The sequence below is a fragment of the Pleurodeles waltl genome, chromosome 12 (genome assembly GCF_031143425.1).
Source record: "Pleurodeles waltl isolate 20211129_DDA chromosome 12, aPleWal1.hap1.20221129, whole genome shotgun sequence".
Classification (NCBI taxonomy): Eukaryota; Metazoa; Chordata; class Amphibia; order Caudata; family Salamandridae; genus Pleurodeles; species Pleurodeles waltl.
Window position 1 is genome coordinate 82,398,521 of NC_090451.1, and position 23,734 is coordinate 82,422,254.

General features: G+C 42.8%; 1 protein-coding gene across 1 annotated transcript in view; it reads right to left on the reverse strand.

The window, feature by feature from the left end:
* Positions 1–448: 448 nt before the first annotated feature.
* Positions 449–23,734, reverse strand: part of LINGO3 (leucine rich repeat and Ig domain containing 3) — a 124,573-nt gene continuing 101,287 nt past the window's right edge. The window contains exon 4 of the mRNA XM_069217312.1: positions 449–4,167. Coding sequence (XP_069073413.1) covers positions 2,313–4,133 — 1,821 coding nt within the window. The 5' untranslated portion in view covers positions 4,134–4,167 and the 3' untranslated portion in view covers positions 449–2,312. The remainder of the gene's footprint in view (positions 4,168–23,734) is intronic.

Here is a 23,734-nt window from a genome sequence, read left to right on the forward strand (position 1 = left end):
CTCATTAGTCTTCAGTCATGCAGACACATGACTGACTGCCCCAGGATTCCCACTCTCAGAGGCATAAGATTGAGCACAACACCTCAGAGGCAGACCTTGAGTCAATGCACAGTTGGCCGCGGACTCGTAGGCGTATAGGTTCTCGTCATCTTCCTTTGAAACCTGTGGAACACACACATACAAGGTCTTTCCTTCTCTGCTCTTGGGTCCATCACCTCCATCCTCACAGACATTATCTTAAGTATCGTTCTCACTGGCTTCTTCCTTTCCCATCAGACTTGTTGCCTCCTCTTCCTCCTAATTGTCCCTACACCCACCGTTTTACAGACATATTTGCTATCCACCCCTCTGTCTGCCTCTCTCACCATCCCAATCATACACACTCTTCAAGTCCTCCTTTCCCTGCTGTCTCCTTGTCTTCAGCAACCACTCATCCTCCAGTTTAATATTCTGAAGATATCAAATCCTTTGCCAAGCACTCACTTCTGTCAATTGTCAATTACAGGTTTCCGAGGACAGCATCTTCAAGATTTTCCAGGCTTAGCACCTTATCAGGAGTGGCAGTTCTCTTTGTGTTGAGGTGACAAAGGTGCACAGGACTCCCCACAGGGACAGTGAGCTGTAGAAAACCAGATCATGATGACATTTAGGATTTGTGTAGCACCTCAGATATTTCTCGATCACAACTGTTTTTCTGTACTGCGGAATTAGCTGACAAAGGTTGGTGTGATTTCTGTTCAGAGATGAAGTAACTAGATACCTTGCCATTGATGGAAGCCATCATCATGTTCACAATTAACTGAAAGCCACTTGTTTAGAAAAGCTGTGCTTTGCAAAATGTCCAGCTTCATTATTTCTATTTTGAAAAGCCACCGAGCTCATTCAAAGAGCCGATCATTCTTCTGATGAAATCCTTACTGTTGATCCCAGACAGAGAAGGGCAGGGCAGCCTAATAAGATTCTGGAATTATATTGATGTTTATGTAAACAGACAACTGATATTTCAAAAACTGAGTTACTTTTTACAATTGCCTTTTCTTGACTGGACAGTCTCCACAAATCTATGACCCACCACATAGCATCATGTATGTGCATTTTGTACATCTACAGTTTTACCAAGGCTTTCTCAGCTCACTGCCAACAAAAAGAGCCCTGATGAAGGCAGGGTCAATACATAGGATTGCTGAAACGTGTAAACTTTATAATATTATAGACTAATGTCACAAGTTAGTGTCATTTTATTAGATAAGCATTATTCGTCTTAGCCAACCATTTCAATTTTCTTATTCTGGCTCTTTTCGAAGTATAAAACGAAGACAGCAAGAGATTATACACATTAATGCTTGTTCAACAGGAAGTTAAGTGATTTGTTTACAAATGCACACAGTGAGGTATTTTGTTAAACTTCAGAAAACACATACAAGACGCCTTGTCATTAAAATTAGATATATTCTGAGAATGGAAGCAGGCCCAAGTTGAAGCAGAATGTTTACTCAACATAGTCTTCAGAGAGCAGTAAATTAGCATTGAGTGGCAGTAACATACTCTCAGACAGTGTGTTCCATTGTAGGTCCATGGGAGACTGATCCAGGCCATATTTCAGGATACTCACTCAAGATAAGTAAGTTTAGATTCTGCAAATCTAATTGGAGCACATTCACATAGAAAGTGATTAACTTATCCTCAAAATCTGGACTGGGTCTGTCCCTCTTGCACCCTTATTGCACATCCTTGCTCCAAGAGGAAGGTAACCTATTAATACACTGAGCAGTTCCAACACTTAGTGGGTGGTACAGAAAGCATGTCATGAGACACTGTGGACACCAATGAACCCATGAAGATACAAAAAGCAAAAAACACAGTGTACAGTCATTCTTTACTCTGATATGTGAAAGTAACAAAGACTTGTTTCTTTTAGAAAATGACTACTTCACCAAAAACTCAGAGCAGCCTGTAGACAACAATGTACAGTGATAGAAAAGTGGTTGTTGTGCTTTTTCAAAAATGTTTGAGTTTGTTCTCTTGGCTCATTCCTGCATCCACCCAGAACAGCATCTTTAAAAAACTCACAGCAGATTTTTTGAAACCACAGAAGCACCCCAAGAAAGGTTGACCTAGCCTCTTTTCACATTCTTTCAAGAAACAACTTGACTAGCTACAAGTGATCTCATGTGCTAAATCCATTGTAATCCATTGATCTATCTCAGTAGTCTTCTTGTTCTGGACCGACAGCTCTAACTTCCTCCAATTCTCCCCTTTGAACCAAACCAGGGAAGTCATGGCAGATATTGCTTGTTTCCTCTATTTCGCAGTTAGATCATCTTCATGTTAAACTTTCTTGCCCCACCTTGCCCGGCAGCAGACGTGGGACCATCCACCTTCCGGAATGAGTACTCTACTGAAAAATTGTTCTTGTGCTGTCCTCTCCCACGGCTCCAGACGAAAAGGAGCAAGAAGCAGAAAAGGACCACCCCCAGGAAAGTGATACATCCCATGGCGGTCGATACCAAAATGGTCTTGAGGTCGAGGGTGAACTTCAGAAAGACTTGTGTGTCATTGTGGGATGTGTCGTTGAATTCGCTGAGGTACAGAGTCCGATTTGCATATATGGACCCATCTCCTGTGTGAACCTTCACTGTCAAAGTGGCAAAATAAGTGTCGTTGCCCCCAGCATTGCTGGCAATGCAGATGTAGGTGCCGCTGTCCTGCATTTGCGCAAAGCGTATTTCTAAGGTGCCACTGGAGAGGACAGTTGTCCGCCCAACACTTTTGGTGGTGATCATTCTCCTTTGGGGAGACACCCACACAATAACGGGGGTAGGCTCCCCATCTGCCCGGCAAAGGAATGACACTGGCTGACCTTCTTGGACAGTATGGTGCTGAAGCTTTCGGTCCCTTATTTTAGGCTTTTGGCAGATAAAGTACTCAAACAAAACAGAGTCTGGGAAGTCCCTCAGGGCATTGCCCTGGATTTCGGTGGGTGAGGCACACATAGGCTGATGGCCATCAAAGTTGAGAGTCTTTCGGCGCTGCAGGATCCAGAGGAGGCGACAATCGCATGCCAGGGGGTTCTGGTCGATGCGGAGTGTTTCTAGAGTGTTGACAGATTGGAAGGTGGCCTCTTCTAATGTGGACAGAAAATTGTTCGAGACATTAAGGAGGCGAATTTGTCTGAGGCCAAAGAATGCCTGATGCTCCACCAGAGCTAATGTTGTGCCTACTATATGGAGTTCACGAAGCCTAATGAGGTCCCTGAAGGAGGCCCTCTGAATCTTGGTGATGGGGTTGTAGGACAGGTTCAGGTGTGTCAGGTAGATCAAGTTTCTTAAAGCTGCTGTGGGGACAGATGTGATGTTGGTGTAGGTGATGGAGAGTGATGTTAGATTCAGTCCCTGGAAACACATTGGCGGAACATTCTCCAAAAAAGGCCAGTTGTCAATTTCTAGCTCTTTTAGGTTGTACAACCTTTTAAAATTCTGCTCTTCTAGTGCGCCAATGCTAAGGTGACGGAGCCTAAGAACCTCCAAGTTATGCAGGTGAGACAGGGATTCAGCTGACAATGTGGTCAGGTTGCATTTTTCTATGGTGAGCTGCTCGAGCGATAACAAGCCTGAGAATGCCTTCTGGGATACATACACCAGGTCATTGTCACCCACCTCCAGACTCCTTAGGTTTTTCAGGTCTTGAAACATGTGGTCCAATAAAATCACAATTTTGTTCTCGCTGATGTCTAAAAGAGTTAAGTTGGTAAGTTTGGTGAAGACCCCGGTGGGGATGAGCTTCAGCTGGTTCCCGCGGAGGTGCAAGGACTGCAGGTTGAATAGGTTGCCGAAGGCCCCTGGCTCGACCGTGGAAATTACGTTCTCACTGAAGTCAATCTCTTCCAGGAGAGGGTAAGGAGAAAGGTCACCGGGGCTCAGGCAGCGGATCTTATTCTTGCTGAGGTCAAGGATCTTAGTCTCTGTGGGGATGCCCTCAGGGATGGCGGTGAGACGCTTGCGGTGGCACACAACAGACTTGATGTGGGGTGCACACTCGCAACGGGCTGGGCAGGCTAAAGCAGAGTTTGTGTTGAGGAGAAGCAAAGGAAGACCTAAGATAGGAAGCCAGCATGATCTCATTGACAGGAACATGGTCTCATGGGTACACAAACATCCTCCCACTCACCTAGAAACAGAAAAAAAACACAAGTCAATTATCTCTCATAACAGCAATATTTACCTTAGAACTCAAAGACATTATTGGTGAAGCTTGATTGGAAAAAGTGTTATCAGTCAGTTTTTAAATCCCTCAAGAGGCTAATAATCAGTACTAATCCATTTGCAAATTCTAATAGTGCCTATTCCATAAATTGCCATGTGAGAACTCTGTATAATTCACCAAAATCTAATATTCTGAGTGGAATTTTCATACAAGGGAAAAGGCAGGAATTCTCCAAAACATTTGAGGCACTCTTCGGAAAACCAGAGGGAAAATCAGATAATTCTCGTGCACAGCACCCACAATTTAAAAAATATCCATGAGACCTATTTTACCAAAATATCTGTAAATCATAATTACTGTTAGCTGCTTTTCAATTTAATGGCAATTTGTGAATAAGAATGGAAATTACAGCATGACATTCCTGCCAATGGTTGTAAGGTTTTACAGAACATGGCAAAAAACGTTTCTGAAACTATGAGCAAGCATGTGAAAGATTTTTTTAACACATAAATAATTTGCTCACTGCCCAAATTGTACTACAATATACTCTTAATTTATTTTAAATGAATGAGTTTATCTCATCACCCCAAAATGGAAACAGAATAATGTTCCAGTCATGAAATAAGTAATCTATAATCAATCACTTCTGAAAAGTCTGACTCCCTGGTGCCCCATGTGTGCTTGTTTTGCTGTATGCAGCAAAGAACATTCACACAATACACCAAAGATGTCTTCCGTCTGCTGGCGTCCAATTTGCTATACCTGACTTGCTATTTAGCATTAATCAATACTTCTTAGAGGTGACTCTGACAGGCTAGCAACAGAAACCTGTGGCCATATTTGCTTGCTGCAGTACTCAAACCATCCTACAGTCTTGTTTCTTTTACATCACATCAACGTGACATTCAGCATACAAATCTTACGCACCCTAGGAAGACCAGATTGCTAACCGCTTTCCAGCTGCATGAATTCATGCAGATAAAGATGGACTGCTCAAGCTGTTTTTGTGCATGAACGGTTCAGTGCAGTGTAGCCCCTTGTGGTACCTTCCACACCGCATGGAGGAACTACCCGCGGAATCTACAGATGTAAAACTTACATAGACGTTCACATGGAACTCATTTATTCAATTTTCATTATATTCTCAGATAGGGGCCCTGTTCCCTCAGTTTATTCCAGTCACTATTGAGAGAACCCACTCCCCAGGTCACCCTCAGTCCTGAAGAGACCCTTCTATCTCTTAAAGGGTCGAAACCCTGTCAACCTGTCTGCGGACAGACCATTGACGATCACAAAACTATGCAATCTTAACCTAGTGTTTCTGTGTTTCCTGATGAGAATATCATATATGGCTATCTGCTAAAACCAATATATCTGTGCGATACTCATTGTCTCAAGTTTCTTGGTTATGGTATGTCACTTGGTGTTAATTGGCACTTTACACTGTTTTTTTACTTTTTCCTAAATTCTTGTATTTTCCAGTGTACAATATATGGTACTGGAATGGCTGAAAATATTTAAAATATGCTGGATTTCTCTTGATTGAATCTCAACAGTGATTGTGCTGTTTTAATGAAAATTGTATAAATGAGTTTCCTGTTTGAAGCTACAGATATGTTAAATCAATTTTCATTGTATAACTTTAGTTTACCCCCTTAAATGGGAAGTGTTCAGGATAAAAAAAACTCCAGTCCCAAGCCCTTATTGCACATTACAGCCTGTGCACAGTCAAACTTTAATTGCTTTTAATAAGGGTTTTGAGAATAAGAACCCTGATATTTCCGTTTTTACCACACAATGACTAGTGGTAAGATATCTGAGGAATTCATTAACATATTTCACAATAAAAAATCAAAATTGGGCAAATAATATTCCTCCTTCAAATATGAGTTGTCAGTAGTGTTTATGTACATCAGCAAATAGTCTAGATTTTAAAAATCAAAATGTTCCTACAGAGCCACAACAGATGGACCTGGAGTAAAAAGTGAGAATTGATCAGTCACTCATTTCCTTTTATTTCGGTCAAATTACCATAAAAAGACAATACAGATCTTCCATATCAACATTAGAAAAACAATAAAAGAGACACTTCAAGACTTATAAAGAAACAATAAAATATCATCATCATTTCAGTGCAATGAGAATTGATACATTTAAATTCTTTCACATCCTATACATCTGTTCGTTCAATATCTTAACGGTGAATATGACAGGTCAGAAACTTTTAACATTTACACATGCAAATCGACATTCAGGGCGAGGTCACTAGTCTACGTACTCCAAGGTTTCCTTATATATGATTCACATGATATTGAAATCTAAAACACAAAACATTGAAAGATCTGTATCTACTGTATCAGTTCACACAATGGAACTTGATTAAGTATATGTACAAGCAGATGGTGAGTATCTTAGAGTGGATATTTCTATGGTGTGGGCATCAGAAGCGGGGGGCCTTGTGATCTTCAAGGAGGGGAGTGTACAGAGCCCACCACTATGCTAGTGAACTAGTTCTGCAAATGGAATTGCCCAAAACAGAGCGATATGAATTTAGATAATCGTGCATGCATGAAAATGCACCAGGCTCTTGGGCGTTCTGTCTCATTGGAGCGTGATATTGGGTGACATGGTCGATCGAGCCCTATTTGAAGGAACCCTGAACAGTCTGATGCCTAACGAGAAATAGATTATCTCTTTTGTCCAATGCTGGCGTGTCGACGAAAAAATCCATTATGAGAATTCCATTTTGAGATTAAATCATAGACGGAAAGTTTGGTGAGTGAAAGAGAGCAATACAAAATTTATTTTTTAAAACTTTATGTTTTAGAACTACATAATACTTGAACAGCAACATTGTTATCATTCAGAATAGGAAGTTGAATGCCTACCGTTCAATAAAACACACTGGGGTTACGTTTCAAAGGTTTTGTTGCTATAAACTAAATATCTGCAAAAAGATGGATTTGTAAGTGGAGAATGGAGAAGCGGAATACGGTGAGAGCACCAGCGAATTATATTGTGAATGTTTGTCAGACTCCCTTATGTTATGTTAAGTTGCTTATATAGCGCATGGCTACCCGAAGGCCTCCCAGCGCTTACTCACATATTCAAGGGGTGTAGAGGAAGGCGTTTCACCATGATTTTTGTTTCGTGTGAATAAAAAATGAAAAAAGTAAAAGTAGGCAATATACACATTTCCCGCCTACTAAGTCCTGTGGGTAAGCCAAAGGCACTAGAAGAGCATGAGTACTCTGGTAAATACAGTACAGTATAGTAAATACAAGCCTCTAACACACAGATTTCAGTAGCAATGTTGAGTCTCATCCTTCTTTGCTTGCAACACCTCAAAATACTACAAAAGGAATGGCTATTAGAATGCCATGAAGTACAAATGGTCAGAACATTTCAAATTAGGCAGAAAGAATATATCGTAAGTTTATGGTTTCAATTTATATTATGTGTGTTTGTTTAAATAAAGGAAAATAAGAAACATTTAAAGATTACTTAAAAGTATTTTACTTTCATTTTTTTAAACAGTTGCGCATGTCCTTTGATCCCCTTGGGAGTCCAATTTTGGCAATAAATGCAAAACTATCAGAAAAAAATAGAAAGGGCGATATTGGAAAACGGGGTGGGGGCGAGCCGAACATACAGAAAGTAGACACAAATGTTATGTCTTCAAGCTTTTTAGGCAGGTGCAATCAATGGTCTTCCCGGAGAAATGTCCACAATTTTCTTCAAGAAATTACTAAAGTACTGAAAGTGGTGGCTAGGGAGTGGGTAATCACCAGAGGTGACTCTGACCAAATGGTAATCTCGTTCAGATAGGTTTGATGGGAGACAATTAACCATCCATGGCAATCACCTCAACGAACACTCTCTTTGTACCTTCACATAATTTGGTGCTCATTATGAGTGCAGCAATCTGTTAACTGCTGTACTCAGATTAAATGTAATGTAATAAGAAAATGGCTCTTCTGTACATTTTGATTTCAGAACCTGACCTTAGTGAACCGATGTTATGTAGAGGACCGTCAGAAGGGGGCTGTGGGTTGAGCGGTCTTTTTAGGTCGAGCATAGCAGTGCGCAAGTGCTGCTTTTCGATGTGTTGTAATCTATTCTGTGGGCTAACCACGCCCATCTCACGCCCATCACTTTAATTCTTTCCTGAGCCTGCCTTTCAAAAATCCCTTCATTTCATTGGTAATTGCTTTACGTTTGTCCCGCCTTCAGGCGGTTTTATTATACCTTGCAGACTAACCCTGTTAAATGGATCAGTTCACTTCTGTCCATTTAATTAGTTTCAGGCACACTACTTTTTTCTTTTGACTCGGCTCACACTGCTGTCCCCCTACACCTTCCGCCTGTCCCTGAGTTTCCTGTTCGTGTCTGCCTGTTCCCACCACCCCTCCCACGTCATTCTCCGAGGCTGGAATGACTGCCGGGAGAAACAGGAAGGAGGTGGAATGCAGCACCGAGATAACACACCTCCTCTCCAGCTCCAAGCTGTGCTGGGGACCTCAGGGGACTGCACGAGAAGTTCAGATGTGAGCACCGTTCAGCAGACCTGCCTGCTTCCCAGCTGCCATATATAAATTAAAACATGAAAATCATTCACTGTAATAAAATAAAGTTAGTACATTCTGAGTTCATAGTTGTTTTCTTAATTGTGGGCACTTCTCAAAATTGTCCGGAAGCCTTGCAATAACTCTGATGCCACAGGCTCTTAAGATGTATTAAAATATCATCAAGCTTAATCTACTGAAAAAACTAGATGGGTATAAGCCAATCGTATAGCTGCACATGGAATCAGAAAAGGCGATAACAAAAAGTCAATTGAATTTATTACAAAAAAGGCAACACATAATTTCCTCTCATCGAGATCCAGCTAAACCCACCTTCCACCCACCACTGTTCCCCCGTACCACAGTGAGAAGTCTACCGTGGGGACAGTAGGCCACTGGCTTTTGCAAAAAGATATATAAAAAATATTGGTTACTATTAGAATAGTGTGGAAAGTAAATTAGTACAATACAGAACAAAATAGTCTATCTAATGCTCCCTCAGTTCTGTGTTTTGAGCAGAAAATGCACAACTCTGTAAAGTTACCATCTAGTGGCTTAAGCACAGGCCACATACAGCATGCACATCCTTAATTAAAAATGGTCTCATCACCTTATTCATTAGGAGGAAATACCATTAGAATAGCACTGTCGTTCCTCTGCTATTCTCATATCTTCAATTTAAGCTTCAAAGCTGTATTAACGTATTGGCCAGATAAAGGTTTCCCCTGGGCAAGTCTCAAATTCAGATGTCTCATTATTTGAAGGATTACAGTCTCGGCGTGGATGGCACTGTCCTAATCCTATGGTTAAAGATTTTGCTAAAAACCAGATATTTGAGGTGAGCAATTTTAAAGTGTCACTAATGTTGAAGGGCGCTCTACACAGGAGATGCTCTCCACCTAAACTTGGGAACGGCCCAGAGTTCTCTGCTTTTTTTTTGCATAATTTATGCAGCACTCTAAGCCTGAAAGGGTATTAAAGGGTATTGTTTTGACTTATACTGGGTGCTCCCTTGTGTCTGAACAAAGCTAAACCTCTCTGAGGAGCTATAATGATAGCGAAACACGTGTCAGGGGTTGGTTTTGTTTGTTCCAGGTTTTACCAATCCAAAGCTGTAATACTGTGCCTGGAGTGGTAGAAGGCTTTTGGCATTATACAGTTTGGCGTGGATGGCACTGTGCTAATCCTATGCTTAAAGACTTTGCTGTATAAACCGGCAAAATATTTTGTCCCTTTCTAGCTTGGCGTGGATGGCACTGTGCTAATCCTATGCTTAAAGATTTTGCTTGAAATCAGACATTTGAGGTGAGCAATTTTAGAGTGTCACTGTTGTTGCAGGGTGATCCTTACTAGAGCTGCTCTCCACCTAAACTTGGGAACTACCCAGAGTTCTCTCCTTTAATATATATATATGTGTGTGTGTGTGTGTGTGTGTGTTTTCATATCACAATTACATCTTAGTATCTCCATGGCTCTCTTTTCTTGGAAGTCTCCTATGAATATAGTCCTAGAATTTGGTTTCTAGAGCTGCTGAGTTTCTCGACCAGTCTACAAATCAAAAGTGATAATTTGAATACTTTGCATACTCTAGCCACTAATGGTCCTCGGATGGTGCCTCAGGTAAGACACCTTTCACAGGCTGCGTGATTAAGGTCTTGTCATCATTTAGCGAACCCTTTGCCCTATATAATAATTGTCAAGCATCCATAGTCTCTTAATGGGAGCATCCTTGCATCCGGGGGGTCAGTATGTTATTAGTCGAAGGGGCAGCTTCAAATTAAGCATATCTCGAGGTGGATACCTACCTTTGATCCCAAAGCTTCAGCCCCAGATGCTACTTTCATTTGAGAGTGTGCATAAGTGCTGCATTCACGGTCTTCCATCCCCTCATGGAAGAACATGATTTTCCCACTAGACTGGGCTAGTGATGACTTTTGTTTTCTCAAAGTATTGGCTCAGGTTGACGTCTCCGAAAACCTTATTCTTTAACAGTCATATGTCTTGTCCAACTTCATAGTCCTGCTCAGTAAAACATACAACTAATGATCCTTATGATACTGGTAGCTCCCCTAACCATTATCATAGATTTAGCTTTATTAATTAATAGGTCCAATGGGTTAAGCATACCATTGTATGTCACTGGGATTCTACGATGAACATTTAGTGTTTTTGCTATCATCACTGTGACATCCAGGAACAGAAGGATTGGGAACCATAAGATCAGATATCTTTGCACCACTTGACTTTGGATCAATCAGCACTTTAAATACATTTTTAAAAAACATAAAAATTAAGAGTTCTATGGCAAATTTCTTCTTTCTTCCCCGGCTTTGGATATTTACCATACAGGATAGATAATGTAAAGAGGTACAGTGTAATTCAGAAGGCCACTATCCATTCCTCATATCCCTAAGTACAGACCACAGCAACTCTCTACTGACCACATCAAGCACAGTCCTTGGTTCCAAGAAGCCCATCTACAATCATTTTCAGCTACAGTAATCTGTCTCACAGTGTATAGAAAGGCATAGCATGAGCAAAACATCTGCATCAATCAGAACATCCTCTACCATCTCTTTGTTCAGGTTCCTTCTAAATACAGTCCTCCATACTTTCCCGGATTCATTTTGATGTCTTCTGTCCCTGCCTTCCACACTTTCAGCTCATGATGCCTAGCTTATAGCTCCATCTTTTTTCATCAATTGCGCCTCAAATCTTTCTGATCTCATCCTATGAACTCTGGTAGATTTGATCAGTCAATAATTGGGCCAGCAAACCATGTTCTGGAACCTCCAGAACTGAGAAATTATCTCAAATGATAATCTCTAGTTGCTGAAGTAGTTTCTCATACACTTGTTCTATCTCACTGGGATATCATTTTCCCATTTAGGATCTTCTGGAGGTGGCCACCAACATGTATGCACAATTTTCATCTTTTGGGTTCACCCGTCTTCAAACCTCTCATTCTATCACAATTGCACCTACAATAGGTATATGATCACTTTCAGCTCTATCTGCAGCCTTAAAGTTCAGCACCTCTGAACAGGAGTCAATATTAATTAAATATTGACCAAGTCCAAGCTGCATCCCCACCAAAAAGGTATTTCTAGACTTTAGTTCCCATGCCGTTTGACCATTTAGAGACTGAAGTCTACAGATCTGGCATACATTAATCTCCTATTTTATCATGTTTTCATTCAACTTCTGTCAAAGTTGGAATACCCAAATGTCTTCTTCTAAAATTGCCTCCTCTTAGGATTCACTTGTTAGATCCACTGTGTGATTGTAGCCTCTCCAAATGTACCCAAGCAAATCTTGAAATAGGCAAAGTGTCTCACAAAAAGGACTGTAACTTGTCCCAGACTTTGGGCAGCAGCTGTATACATCGTTTCAACAGTAACCGTAGACCCATCAATCCACTTGCCTACCTATCCGTTTTTCCATCCATCTTATACAGTAGTCTTATCAGTACTCAGTTCTGGTCACAAGGTCAATAATTTGACCTTTCAATACGTCTACCTGTTGATCAACCAATGCAATCATACAGATATTTTACAACCAGTCCATCTGTCAAACCTCTCAATAGCTCCTCCTGTGACATCACCCACCTGACAAGCCACCAACATCTCATTGCCCCTGCTGGCCATTCATCCATCTGTTCAAGCACTCACCTGTAAATAAATCCTTGGCAGCTCACTCCACCAACTCATCAATATCTCTCCCTTATATACTTATGTATATTAATTTATCAGAGAACTTGTCTCTGTCTGTCCTTCCACCCTATGGGCTCACATCTAATCACTCACCTCACTCACCAATTCAATCACTTATGAAAATCTCACAGGTCACAATGAAATAACTGATATTACTGGTGTTGAAAGAAGAACATTTAAGTTAGGATGCTGGTCATCGAAGGAACTAAGGGCCATATGTACCAAAGTATTTTTCCATTGACACAGAATGGGTAAAACCCTTTGATACATCTGGCCCTAAACGTTTTAAAATAGGCTTTCTGGCCCATGGAACAGTGTTTCAGTGTACAGATTGCCTGCTATATTAAAACAATGATAATATTTGCCCTGGTGGGGACATCTTGGTGTTGTGAAAAGAAATAATTGTGTGCAGGAGCCTTGGAAACAGCAGGAATGGATATGGATGAAGTAAAACATGTTTGGCTTAATGAAGAGAGGAGAGCTCTTGAGATATATGATTTTTTTTGCTGAAAGTAGAAGAGAGTAAATGTTACCTCGCTAAAAAAGAAAACATGCAAAACTGGCCATTTCACTGCATTTTTTAAGAAAATGGCGAATGATTAATGCAACTAAAATTGCTATAATTTACTTAGGAATATAAAATCCAAAGCTATGTGGCTGAAAACCAAACACATAGGAGGCATTTGTAGTGCTACAGGTAATTGTGGTTAGAAAGAGGATCCCCCAAGAGATGTTAAAGACATGCAGGCAAGCGAACCTTAGCCCAGTGATGAGGAACATAGCGGCACCTAACTGGACAAAGAGTGATGCTGACCACGTGAAGCACGGAATGTGGCCATAGGGCTTACTGATCAGAGCTTCATCCTACAAGCATGGGTTGCTCCTTCATCCCTGAGGTAGACAGTGCAAATAAGGGGGACACTTGTCAACAGTATCCGCCTCTGGGAATGGAGCCTCACAGGAGTCTTCGTACACCCTTACGTATTAGTGTTCCAAACTACTTCTGATGATTTAACGGCGGATAACAGAAAGTCTTGATAACTTTAATATCTGATTACACAAGGCTTGCTGTAGTGAGTTGATGGAGATTAAATAGATTCAACTGGTGTTACGGATCACGCCCTTCTACTCAAGCACACGCTCTCAGATCTTCATTGCGATTGTTTCTGAGACAAAACGGAGATCCAATAGGATTAAAGTCATAGTAGAAGTCCAAACCTTACTATTCGTCACTGTAGAGTGTATGTTCGGGGAGCATGAGCTGATGATGTAGTAAACAAAATGGTGACAATTGGACATTAGCTACTATTGGACAGAGGAAGGATGTGTTAAATGCGTGTTATAGTATGAAGGGAGCGGTGAGATGACATGTGCTTTAGAACTATGGGACAGTCGGACACATGCTTATGGAGAGATGCAGAACAAGTGACACTCTGATGTCTGCTGAAGTTGTGATGAATCAAAGAGGCAGACAGATTTGTACTGGTTGTAGGACAGTGTAAAGAAAAGGCCGACAGCCACGTTTGTGGTGTAGTCAGAAACAAGATGGCAGCCGAACATGCGCTTGAGGCGTAATCATGAACAAAGTGTTGGCAGGGCGAGCAGCAGACTCTGAACGTATGACAACCATAGCAACACAAGGGCATGCGCTGAAGCTGTGATAAACACCACATTGGCTTAATATGCCCTTACAGTCTTTCTTCTAATTGGGACTACCGCAGGGTGGCAGCTGGCTGCATTTAAGAAGAGCGATGGGCAAAAAAATGCAAAACAATAACAGCTAATCATAGCAGACAAGTACTTCCGGGTGCAGTGCTGCATCTGCCCTCCATTTAAATGGCTTCTCATTAACGACTGCCATGAGAGCAATTCTCCGTTTATGGAAGAAAGTGCCTAATGAGAAGGAATGGATGCAGGATATGGCAGTCGGCCTCCTTGAGCAACTGTTATACGTCGTCCTCTGGCAAGCTGTGCTTTATTTGTAAAAGAATAAGTGCTGGTGCCCAAAGTGTAGCCCAGAAGTCCGCGGCCGGCTCTATCGAATGTCGGGGTGCCAAATGCCAAGGCTGCGTCTTGATTCCACTTCATGCCTCTTTTTTTGTACAGTTTTTTTAGTGTGCAAACTCGACCCAATGGGGTTGGAGTGCTTTACATGAGCACCAGATAGATACACTGCACAAGGACACATTCATTTGTGCTTTTTAGGCAGAGGGAGATTAAGGGATCTGCTCAGAATCACAGGATGTTGAGCCGAAGCAGAGATTCAAACCTGTTTCCCCAGTTCCAAAGTCGGCAGCTGTGGCCACATCCTCTTTTATTCGCCACCATACACTGCCTACCCATTTATTCCACTCTGTCAGGTTCTTTTTCACTGCTCCTTTCTTTCTTTGTCACTGTTTTTCTGTCTTTCTCTTCCTCCTTCTTTCCCCTTTTGTATTTTTCTGTCTCTTGTACTGGGTTATAGTCTGAGGAGGAAAAATAAGTTCCAGTCCCCTGAAATGAACGCCGGTGGAGCCCACCGGCAGCCACCGGCTCACATTAAGCAGTTTTGTTAAGTGTATGTATGGGGGGGAGAGGGACATCCCTACTCCTCGGGCATCAAGATGTGGTCTGGACAGCAGGTAAGCAACAAGAATTGTTGATGAACGGGGACTGACTGGGAAACAAAAGATGCTCTGGCATATTTGTTAGATCGGCCCTCGCTCTCCACATAGCGAGCAAGTCTGACCACTGCCAGGAGGGTTGGGGTGGGTTCTCCACCAAAGAAATATTTGAAGAAAATACAAATATGATGCGTTTTACAATATATTTTCATGATAGAACCTTGTCCAATAATTGAATGGATGAATAGAGATAGGAAGCATGTCTCAATGAATGATTAAATAGTTGGATTGGTAAGGAGTGGGTGGATGAATGGATAACAAAGAAAAATACTTTTATCTACGTGGAACAAAGGGTCTCAATGTAAAGACCAAGGGTGTGCACTCTAATTTTCATTTTAGCTTCTGCATTAAAACATCACCCTCTCCAAGCACTACCACCATCAATCCTTGCGAAACATGCGTAGCCGGGATGTACTGAACACATTGCTCTGGTTTAGCTCCTCAAAGAGTTCATCACAAGGCATCAAGCTTTGATATAAAAAGGGGAAGAGAAAGAAGTAAACATGTAGTGGCCGAACTGCACACTGTGAAATTACATTTTTTCACAGGGCCTCTAATTTTTGCATCTTCATGTGAGATCACCTTTAAATACATCAGCTCAGGGTCTGCACTTCACAAAAACGAAAGACCGTAAAGGTATTTCATCAACAGTGAAACACTAGACCACATACAAAGGGCCAAAGACAACTGATTTTCTTCTTGATTCACTAATAGCATCATCATCGAGGTAGTGGCAGATAGGTATGAAGGTTTCTAAATTCACTTTTAACAATTGTCACTTTTAACAATTGGTATAATTTAATACTCTGAAGTAAGTTGCAATGGTCACATTTTAAAGAAATACACTGTTTTGAATTTTGAAGAGTCTTTATGTATGTACTAAACTCTCTGAGACAGTCAACAGAAGGCACCTCACCCTCCCGTCTCCCTACCGCTTAATTTGAGCCTGTGGTTTGCGGTGATTGGCACCGGTAGTTAATTGTCAACACAGTCACTTATGACAGTCTGCCACATGGTGGTGCTGTTTGTCTAACTTAGAGAAGAGCACAATAACATTTGTTTATTAATTCACTATACTTTAAAAATGGCTTGTACCTGCCGCCCAAGCCATTTTTACAGCTCTAGGGGGCAGGAATAGTCTGAACTGGCACACCTGTAGGAGTGTGATGCTTAGTAGTTTTGAAAGTACTGTCACTGGCAGTGCGGGCGGGAGCCATGGGTGTTGCAAGCTGCAGTGGCCTCCTGTTGAGGACCCTAGCATGCGTGTTTTTTTTTACAAATTAAGCACTGCTTCTTCCTGAATCCCTGAAGGTCAGCACTGCTGGTGAGGGCCCTGCAGACGATAGGAACCAACCAAAGGCATAACCAAATGGTTTTGACACAAGCATGGCATGACCAACATGCTTTAAAACTACTTGTTATGCATTGGTTGTAAAGCGCCGCAGTGTTGCAAGCAGGTAACATGTCCGGCCGGGCCCCAGCAATAAAACCTGATCCCACGCTGCCAGCCCACCAAGAAAAAGCGCAGTGTGCGGTAGGGCCAGTCCAGGCCCACACGTCTTAGAGGTAAGAGGTGGAAGGTCAAATGAGCTCCTCAGCTGCAAGAACATGGACCCTCGGGCAGGCCCCAGCTCTGCCCACAGCTCTGAAGAGTGAATAAGCCACTCACTGTGCAGACTTCAATGATAAGCTTCTTGGTTGTTCACCACACCTTCTTCAATCTTGTCAGTGGGCGGTGTGGGTCAGTGATGCTACTAACCGTGCCTCACACCACAGTGTGAGGAGAAAGGAGAAAGAGATTAGACAGCCTAATAAATGTATAGCCCCTTGCGGCGAGGCGGACCACTGAGGCCAGGACCAGGACTTTGTAAGCCCAGAACTCTCTGTCTGGTTGGCTGCTGCTGGTGCCTCCATGTTGCCATCAGGCAGATTCCCTGCCTGCCTCAGACTGCCACTTGACCCACACAGCCAAGGCAGACACTTGTTATTCATGACGTCAGTATTAAATAACAGGCTAATGTTCACTATTGGTAGAATAAAATAGAGGTAGAAAAGGAGGGTGGAGCCCCCAACGCCCATATGTGCAAGCCACATCTGAGTGTGGCTTTAGGTGGGGACTCATCGTCTACTGGTTGTTTTCAACTCCATTCACATTTTGCTTCCACTGGCCAGAGAATAAACCAGAGGGCTATCGGGCAGCCCACTTTAGCCACTGGATTGTTTGCACTGTGATTAATGGCATTTTTCCTGAGTACGTGTGCATATCCCCCTAAAAAAGTGTACTATACTGCTAGGATTGAGGGATTAATTATTTACTTTGTCACTGATTTTCCATTGTTAATTGTTTTTTTTGTTTTTTTTTGGCATTCTTCTGTGTTTAAGAGTTGCCTTCAGTTTTACAGCAATTCACAGTTAATAGTGTCCTTGCAATAAAAATCAAAATTTTCTGTGATGTGCACTAAAACTAAAAAGCATTTCAATACCTGTTCTAAGCTTCTGGGAAGCAACCACACAGCCGCATTAAAATCAGATGCATTCTTCTTTTTGGACTTCTGAAATTTTATTGTAGGCACGTGGCCATCATGGCTATCAAGGAGCATGTGTTCATTATTTTCTTCTTTTTATTGGAGTGGCATATGCTCACAATAAAAAAAAACATTCCATCCACTTGGCAAGACCAGATGTAATGGATTTGCCAAACCTTGTTATATGATGGTCTGTTCTGGTTCTCCTAATGATATTGGACTAGCTCCTTCACCTTCTTATGCCTTTGGCTCAGCTTATTCATCCCCTGAAGTCATAGGCCCAGTCACTTCACTCTCCGATTCTATTGGTGGCTCAGCTTTTTAAATCTTTGATGCTATTGGCCCAGCTAGTCCACTTCTAGATGCCACTAACACTGGCCCATTTCCTTCAGCCCTGATTCTATTGGTATTGGCCTGACTCCCCCTCCACCGGATGATAAGGCCTTAGCCCCTTCTCTCCATAAAGCAATAGCCATTGGCCGGTTTCATTAACGTCTGATTTTATTCCCATTGGCCCAGTTCAAATGCTTCTTGGTGCCAGTGGCTATGTTCCTCCATTTATTGATGCTCATAGCAAAGTACCAGCTCCTTAACTCTCATTGCTGTTGGCATTGGGCGCACACCCTCATATCCTTCTGTCATAGCTGTTGGCATCCCTCCTCCACTTTCTGATGCCATTGCCACTGTACATTCGCCCATCATCAGCCATTATGATCTCTTAATAGACTTTAATGTTTGTTTGAGAATACCGGCTGCTCTCGCCAACATAGGTTGGTGGAGAACTTATTTTTTCTATGACTCCCACTCAGTAATTGAACCTTTACGTGCGTACAGCAAGGCATACTTTGCCGAGGGCCTTTTAGCAGAGACAATAATTTAATTGGTGCAGAGATGGTTACCCAACCCCCTCAACTTGGTCTGATCAGTGAGAGGCAACCAAGGGAGCCTTTGTCCCAGGGACTCACTTGTAGTAAAGACCTGAGCATGGTACATGTTGGTATAAACCATACACCCTCCCATATTTCTGATGCACGCATAGAATCCATGTCCCTACGGATCAGATCTGTACATGGTACATTTCTCTATGATCCAGACATTAGGTAGGACAAATCCCCCATCATGCCCAAGGTCTGATGTCCCTATTGATCACATGCCCCCATGGACATGATGTTATGTGGGGAAATGGTCCTATAGACCTCAAAGCCATCCTGTTGTTATGCAGGCCAGATACCGCAATGGACCACATCCCACCATAAGCCAGAAGTCCACGTATACCTGAAAATCTATGACCTGCCCAAAGAAGTGACCCCTTGGAAGACTTCTGACTTCATAGGAGCCAGACAGTAGAAACTCTAGCTGTCAACGAGTATAATCTTCTCTTGTTTCAGAAAATCCTGCCTAAAATGGAGACAAGTGTGTCCTGAGAAATATAATCTTTTTGGGGGCAAGCGGTCCTCGTGCTGCTTCTGTCTGCACCTCATTAGGTATGGCAGACATGTGCCACTCACGCCTATGGCAGCCCTACCTTATGTAACCAGCATTCAATAGCACAAGGATGCTGCCTCGATTACCAATGAGATGTTTGCAAGGTGTATTGCCAATGGAAGACTGGTAATTTAGTGCAGACACATTGCCTCAAATGCCAACAAGGAACTGGCACTCTTTAGTTTGGTGGCTCAGTCTTTAAATGCAACTGAGGGATGGGCCCTGGGAGAAGCGATGTCAGCCATGTAAGCCAACTCAGCACTATATTGAACTGAAATGTGTGAGGGCCTTGAAGGGACTAAAATCTAGAGCTTGGTATATTGGCACTCTAGACCAAGGTATAAGCAGCTTAGAGAGGCTGGACTCTAGAGTAAATAAATCACATAAATCTGTTAAAGTCGGTGGGGGAATTCATGGCCACCCGTACACCTCAGTCCTGACCGGCGCAGCCCAAATTCATTGGTACATCACTCAAGTTCTGGCCCTTGCTTATTCTGCATCTAGGATATTCACAATGACCATGGGAGCTCTGACCTGCAACCCTCTGACACATGGTGTACTGCCAGGGCCGGCTTTAGCACGGGTGGTGCCCAGTGCAATAATCTTTTATGGTGCCCCCCATATGACTTCCTCCTCAGATTACCTCACTGCCAGCAGGGCAAAAGTGTCCCTCATCTCTCCATAGCCCCTCTTTCACATACATTTCATTTGTTTTAAAGCGCTGGTAAAGGCTTGCTTTACTAATCCACTCAGCTATCTACATAAAATACAGATCTGTGATCTGCATGGTACACCTTAGTTGCAGCAAACATATTCACCCTCTGTGTTACTTTATGGAGGGTCAAAACTGCCACTAGCAAAATCTGATCTCTCTTTCTAGCAGGAACATTAATCACAAGAGTCATCTTGACATTTTTATTTCTGCCTGAAAGGTGAAGCACAAGGAACTCTGCAGCAGGTGCTTTTAAATTGTACATTATTGCTAAACACAGCCCCCCTGAGTTCAGTGTCCCCCTTCAGGTCAGCTCCTAGTGCGGATGCACCAGTCCCACTGCCCTAAAACCGGCCTCCACAGCAACCCAGTCCTGACTCTCAGCATCTCCATACCTGGAACCAATGCAAATCCATATTTTGGGGAAAAGAAAAAAACATGTGGGGGAATCAATGCCAGGCAGCCTCTGTACTCAGAAGCCCCTTGCATTTTGCAGCATTGGGGGTGTGCTCCTGGGAAACCTCTGAAGGACTCTGCACTTATTTGTAGAGATAAAGATAGCCACATAAGACTGAGAGAGGAAAAGAAAAAATATACAAAGACATAGAAAATAGTGGATAAGAGAAAGAGGAAAACAGAGAAGTGGAAAGGGAGGGAAAAAGAGGAAATCTTACAGCAGGGAACACTCAGTACTTCATTAGGCATCAGATGAACACAGCCTCTCATTAATTCGATAACGGATGCATTCACAAATTATACAGGTTCCACCACCGTGCGCAGAGCAGATGGCACGAACCACCTCCGGCTCGCATAGGGATGGAGGCAACCGAAGAGCTGGACAGACAACTTCTGCTGTTACAGAGGGCAGAGCGGGGCAGGACTGAACTTTCTGCCACTGCGGGCTGCTTCCGGGGCTTAATGGGCTACCATCACCGACCATGAAAGTACCCAATGGCCCATTCTAGTTGCTGCCTCACGCAGGGTGTGGCTAGCTTTCCTAAGGCTTATTTTAGTTTCTGGTCCAGCCCTGGAAGAGACAGATACATAGGAAGGTGGGTAGGGGGCTTCTCGATTAGCAAGGCCAAGTCGTGAGAGAGGGCACAGCAATGCTGACTAATGCAAAAGGCTTTGAAGAACATTCAGGCAAGGGTTGCCATGGACACTCACAGGGGCACTGCCCAATGGGACAACCTATCACCAAGCTCTTGGAAACACGCATAGCCTATGAAAATGTAAAGCACTGTATTCTACAAGACCCACGTAACAAAGACATAAAAAGTAGATGTTACTCAGTCTGCTTTCTTGGAAATCAAATCTCTATGGCTTGTGGTCACGATTGTAGGCAGAGAAGGAACCAGCGAAAGTTGATAGGTCAGACATCCTTACGGATTGTCACCATCTATTAAATAATATAAGCAAATGTGGAATTGGCAGGACTATGCCACCTTCGCGGAGTGTAATGCATTCAGAATAATGCATGGGAAAGGCAGCACAGTAAGGCTTCTCTACTAAGGGGGTGAGTTTACAGAATAATTTATAGCAAAGTAAATCATATGCTGTAGGCCTTCTCTGCATCACAAGCTTCTGGCACAAACAGAATAATATATGGGATCAGTGCGCTCCATGGGAGCTGCTCTTCCCTTTGATACGTATGAAATATGGTGCTAAAAAGTGCTGACAGAGACGATGTTTGCAAGTCTGAGGACTCTGGAGGTAAGTTCTATATATATAAGTGTATCACAAGCTGAGGACAGAAGGTCAGGTCTACTGTCTAACACCTCTTCATCGCATCCATGACACTTTAACTATGCTGAATCCAATGGCAGGCAATATCTTTTGTTTTAAAAATAAAACTGGTTTATTCCTCTTCAATTCCCATTTTGATTGTTTACCTTTTCATTTGAGAGCTGTAAGTGCTCCCTTAAATGTTATAAGATTAAAAACAACAAATACAATCAAATTTGCAACAAAGGCGCATGACCTGCATGCATACTTTTGGACTGAACATCAACGGTTGCTGCAAAATTGCAAAATCAATGCGGTCTCTCCATATTATGGAGAGAAGACAAGCGTGGACTCTAGACCATGGTGCGGAATCCAAAAAGAGGGGTTCCTTCTGCTGCACAGCGTGAAGGGCAGATTCACCCCACTACTGCTGCACTTACTTGGGTATCCAGACTTGGATCTGTAGAGGCTGCCCCCTTCAACTAATGTACTTCCTAATTGTGATGTTTTAATTATAATGCCGCAGGCAGCACCATGTTCTTGCCTGAAGAATTACTTCACGCTAAAGTCCCTGGTGTGATCATCTGAGCTTGCTGGAGTCGTGTCTGCTGGTATCATAGCAGGGGATAGTCTGCTTGCCTGTTTCAAGTGCCCATCAAAAGTACCTAAAGTAGGACTATCTCCCTTTCAAATTATACAGCCTCTTTCTGCAGGCCTGATTCCTTATACTGCATGCATGCTATCTCAAACAGCCTCCCCTGCATTAAGCACTGACCTTTACTAAAAACTTCTGGACGTGGCCTCTTTCTGTGGAATGGCCCTCTCCTTTCCCTACAGCCGCTGCGTGCCTCCTACCTCTGAGCAGAACCTACCTCACATGCAGGTCTGCCCTCATCACTAGTATTGTATTTCTGCAAATTGCTCACAGCTCATTTCATAGATTGCATCCTCTCCTTCTTTGGAAGTCATGCCTCTGCAATTCTTCCACACAACGTGTTTTGGAGGAGGGCGCAGCAGTCAAGAGCTGCACGTCATGAAGGTTAGATCCCACACTCCCCAGTGGAAATCTACCACGCAGCACTTCATGAAGGTTAGATACTCCCTCAGGGGAAGATACTATACAGATACTCCCTCAGGGGAAGATACTATACTACACTTCAGGAAGGTTAGATACTCCCTCAGAGGAAGATACTATACTGCACTTCAGGAAGGTTAGCTACTCCCTCAGGGGAAGATACTATACAGATACTCCTTCAGCGGAAGATACTACACTGCACTTCATGAAGGTTAGATACTCCCTCAGAGGAAGATACTATACAGATACCCCCTCAGGGGAAGATATTATACTGCACTTCAGGAAGGCCAGATACCTCCGCAGGTGGTTTTCTAGTTATGGGTTGAGGCTATGTAGCCTAACCTATGTCGACATTTATGTCCTCCCTTTGTGAAACTGACAGACCTATAATTAAATTGTGGGTGAGATAAACATTGCTTTTATTGGTGTCTTCCTACCACAAGATTAAAAACAAGAGGGTTGAGCAACAGACACTGTTTCTTTCTTCCTTCTCCATGTCTCAGCACTCTAATACTGCTGCTGTGGGGTTTGGCGCATTTCTCAGGACTGTCACATCAAATACTGTGAAACAGTCCCTGATTCATAGGGCATGTTATGCAAGCTCATTCAGAATATCTTTTGGTTACCGTAAGATAGGGAACAGCAGTGGAAACACCCCTTATTCAAAGAACTGGGAAATGACTGGCAGACAATGTGCAAGTGTCCCTCCTTCAGAAGACAGGTTCAACAAGGGTAACAGCATTGCAAGGGTTCCCAATCAGATAACATGAACACATCAGGCGGGAGAAGTTCAATCTTTGCTTAGTCACAGACATGTACAGCCTGGCAGTAGCAAATCAAGCTTCCCCCTCTCATAGAAGGCAGTAAGTGCAATCTGCCATTCAACAGAAAAATGATCCAATAGAGCAGAGTGGTCCAAGCTTTCATGGCTCATAGAGCAGGCACAGCTAAGGCATGAGTGAGAATGTAGGTGATGGACGGGACTGTGCAGCAAGTGCTTCACTCACTTAAAGGAAAGTATAGGTGGATGAGTGAGTGAATGTGAGAGTTCTTACAACACTCTCAGGC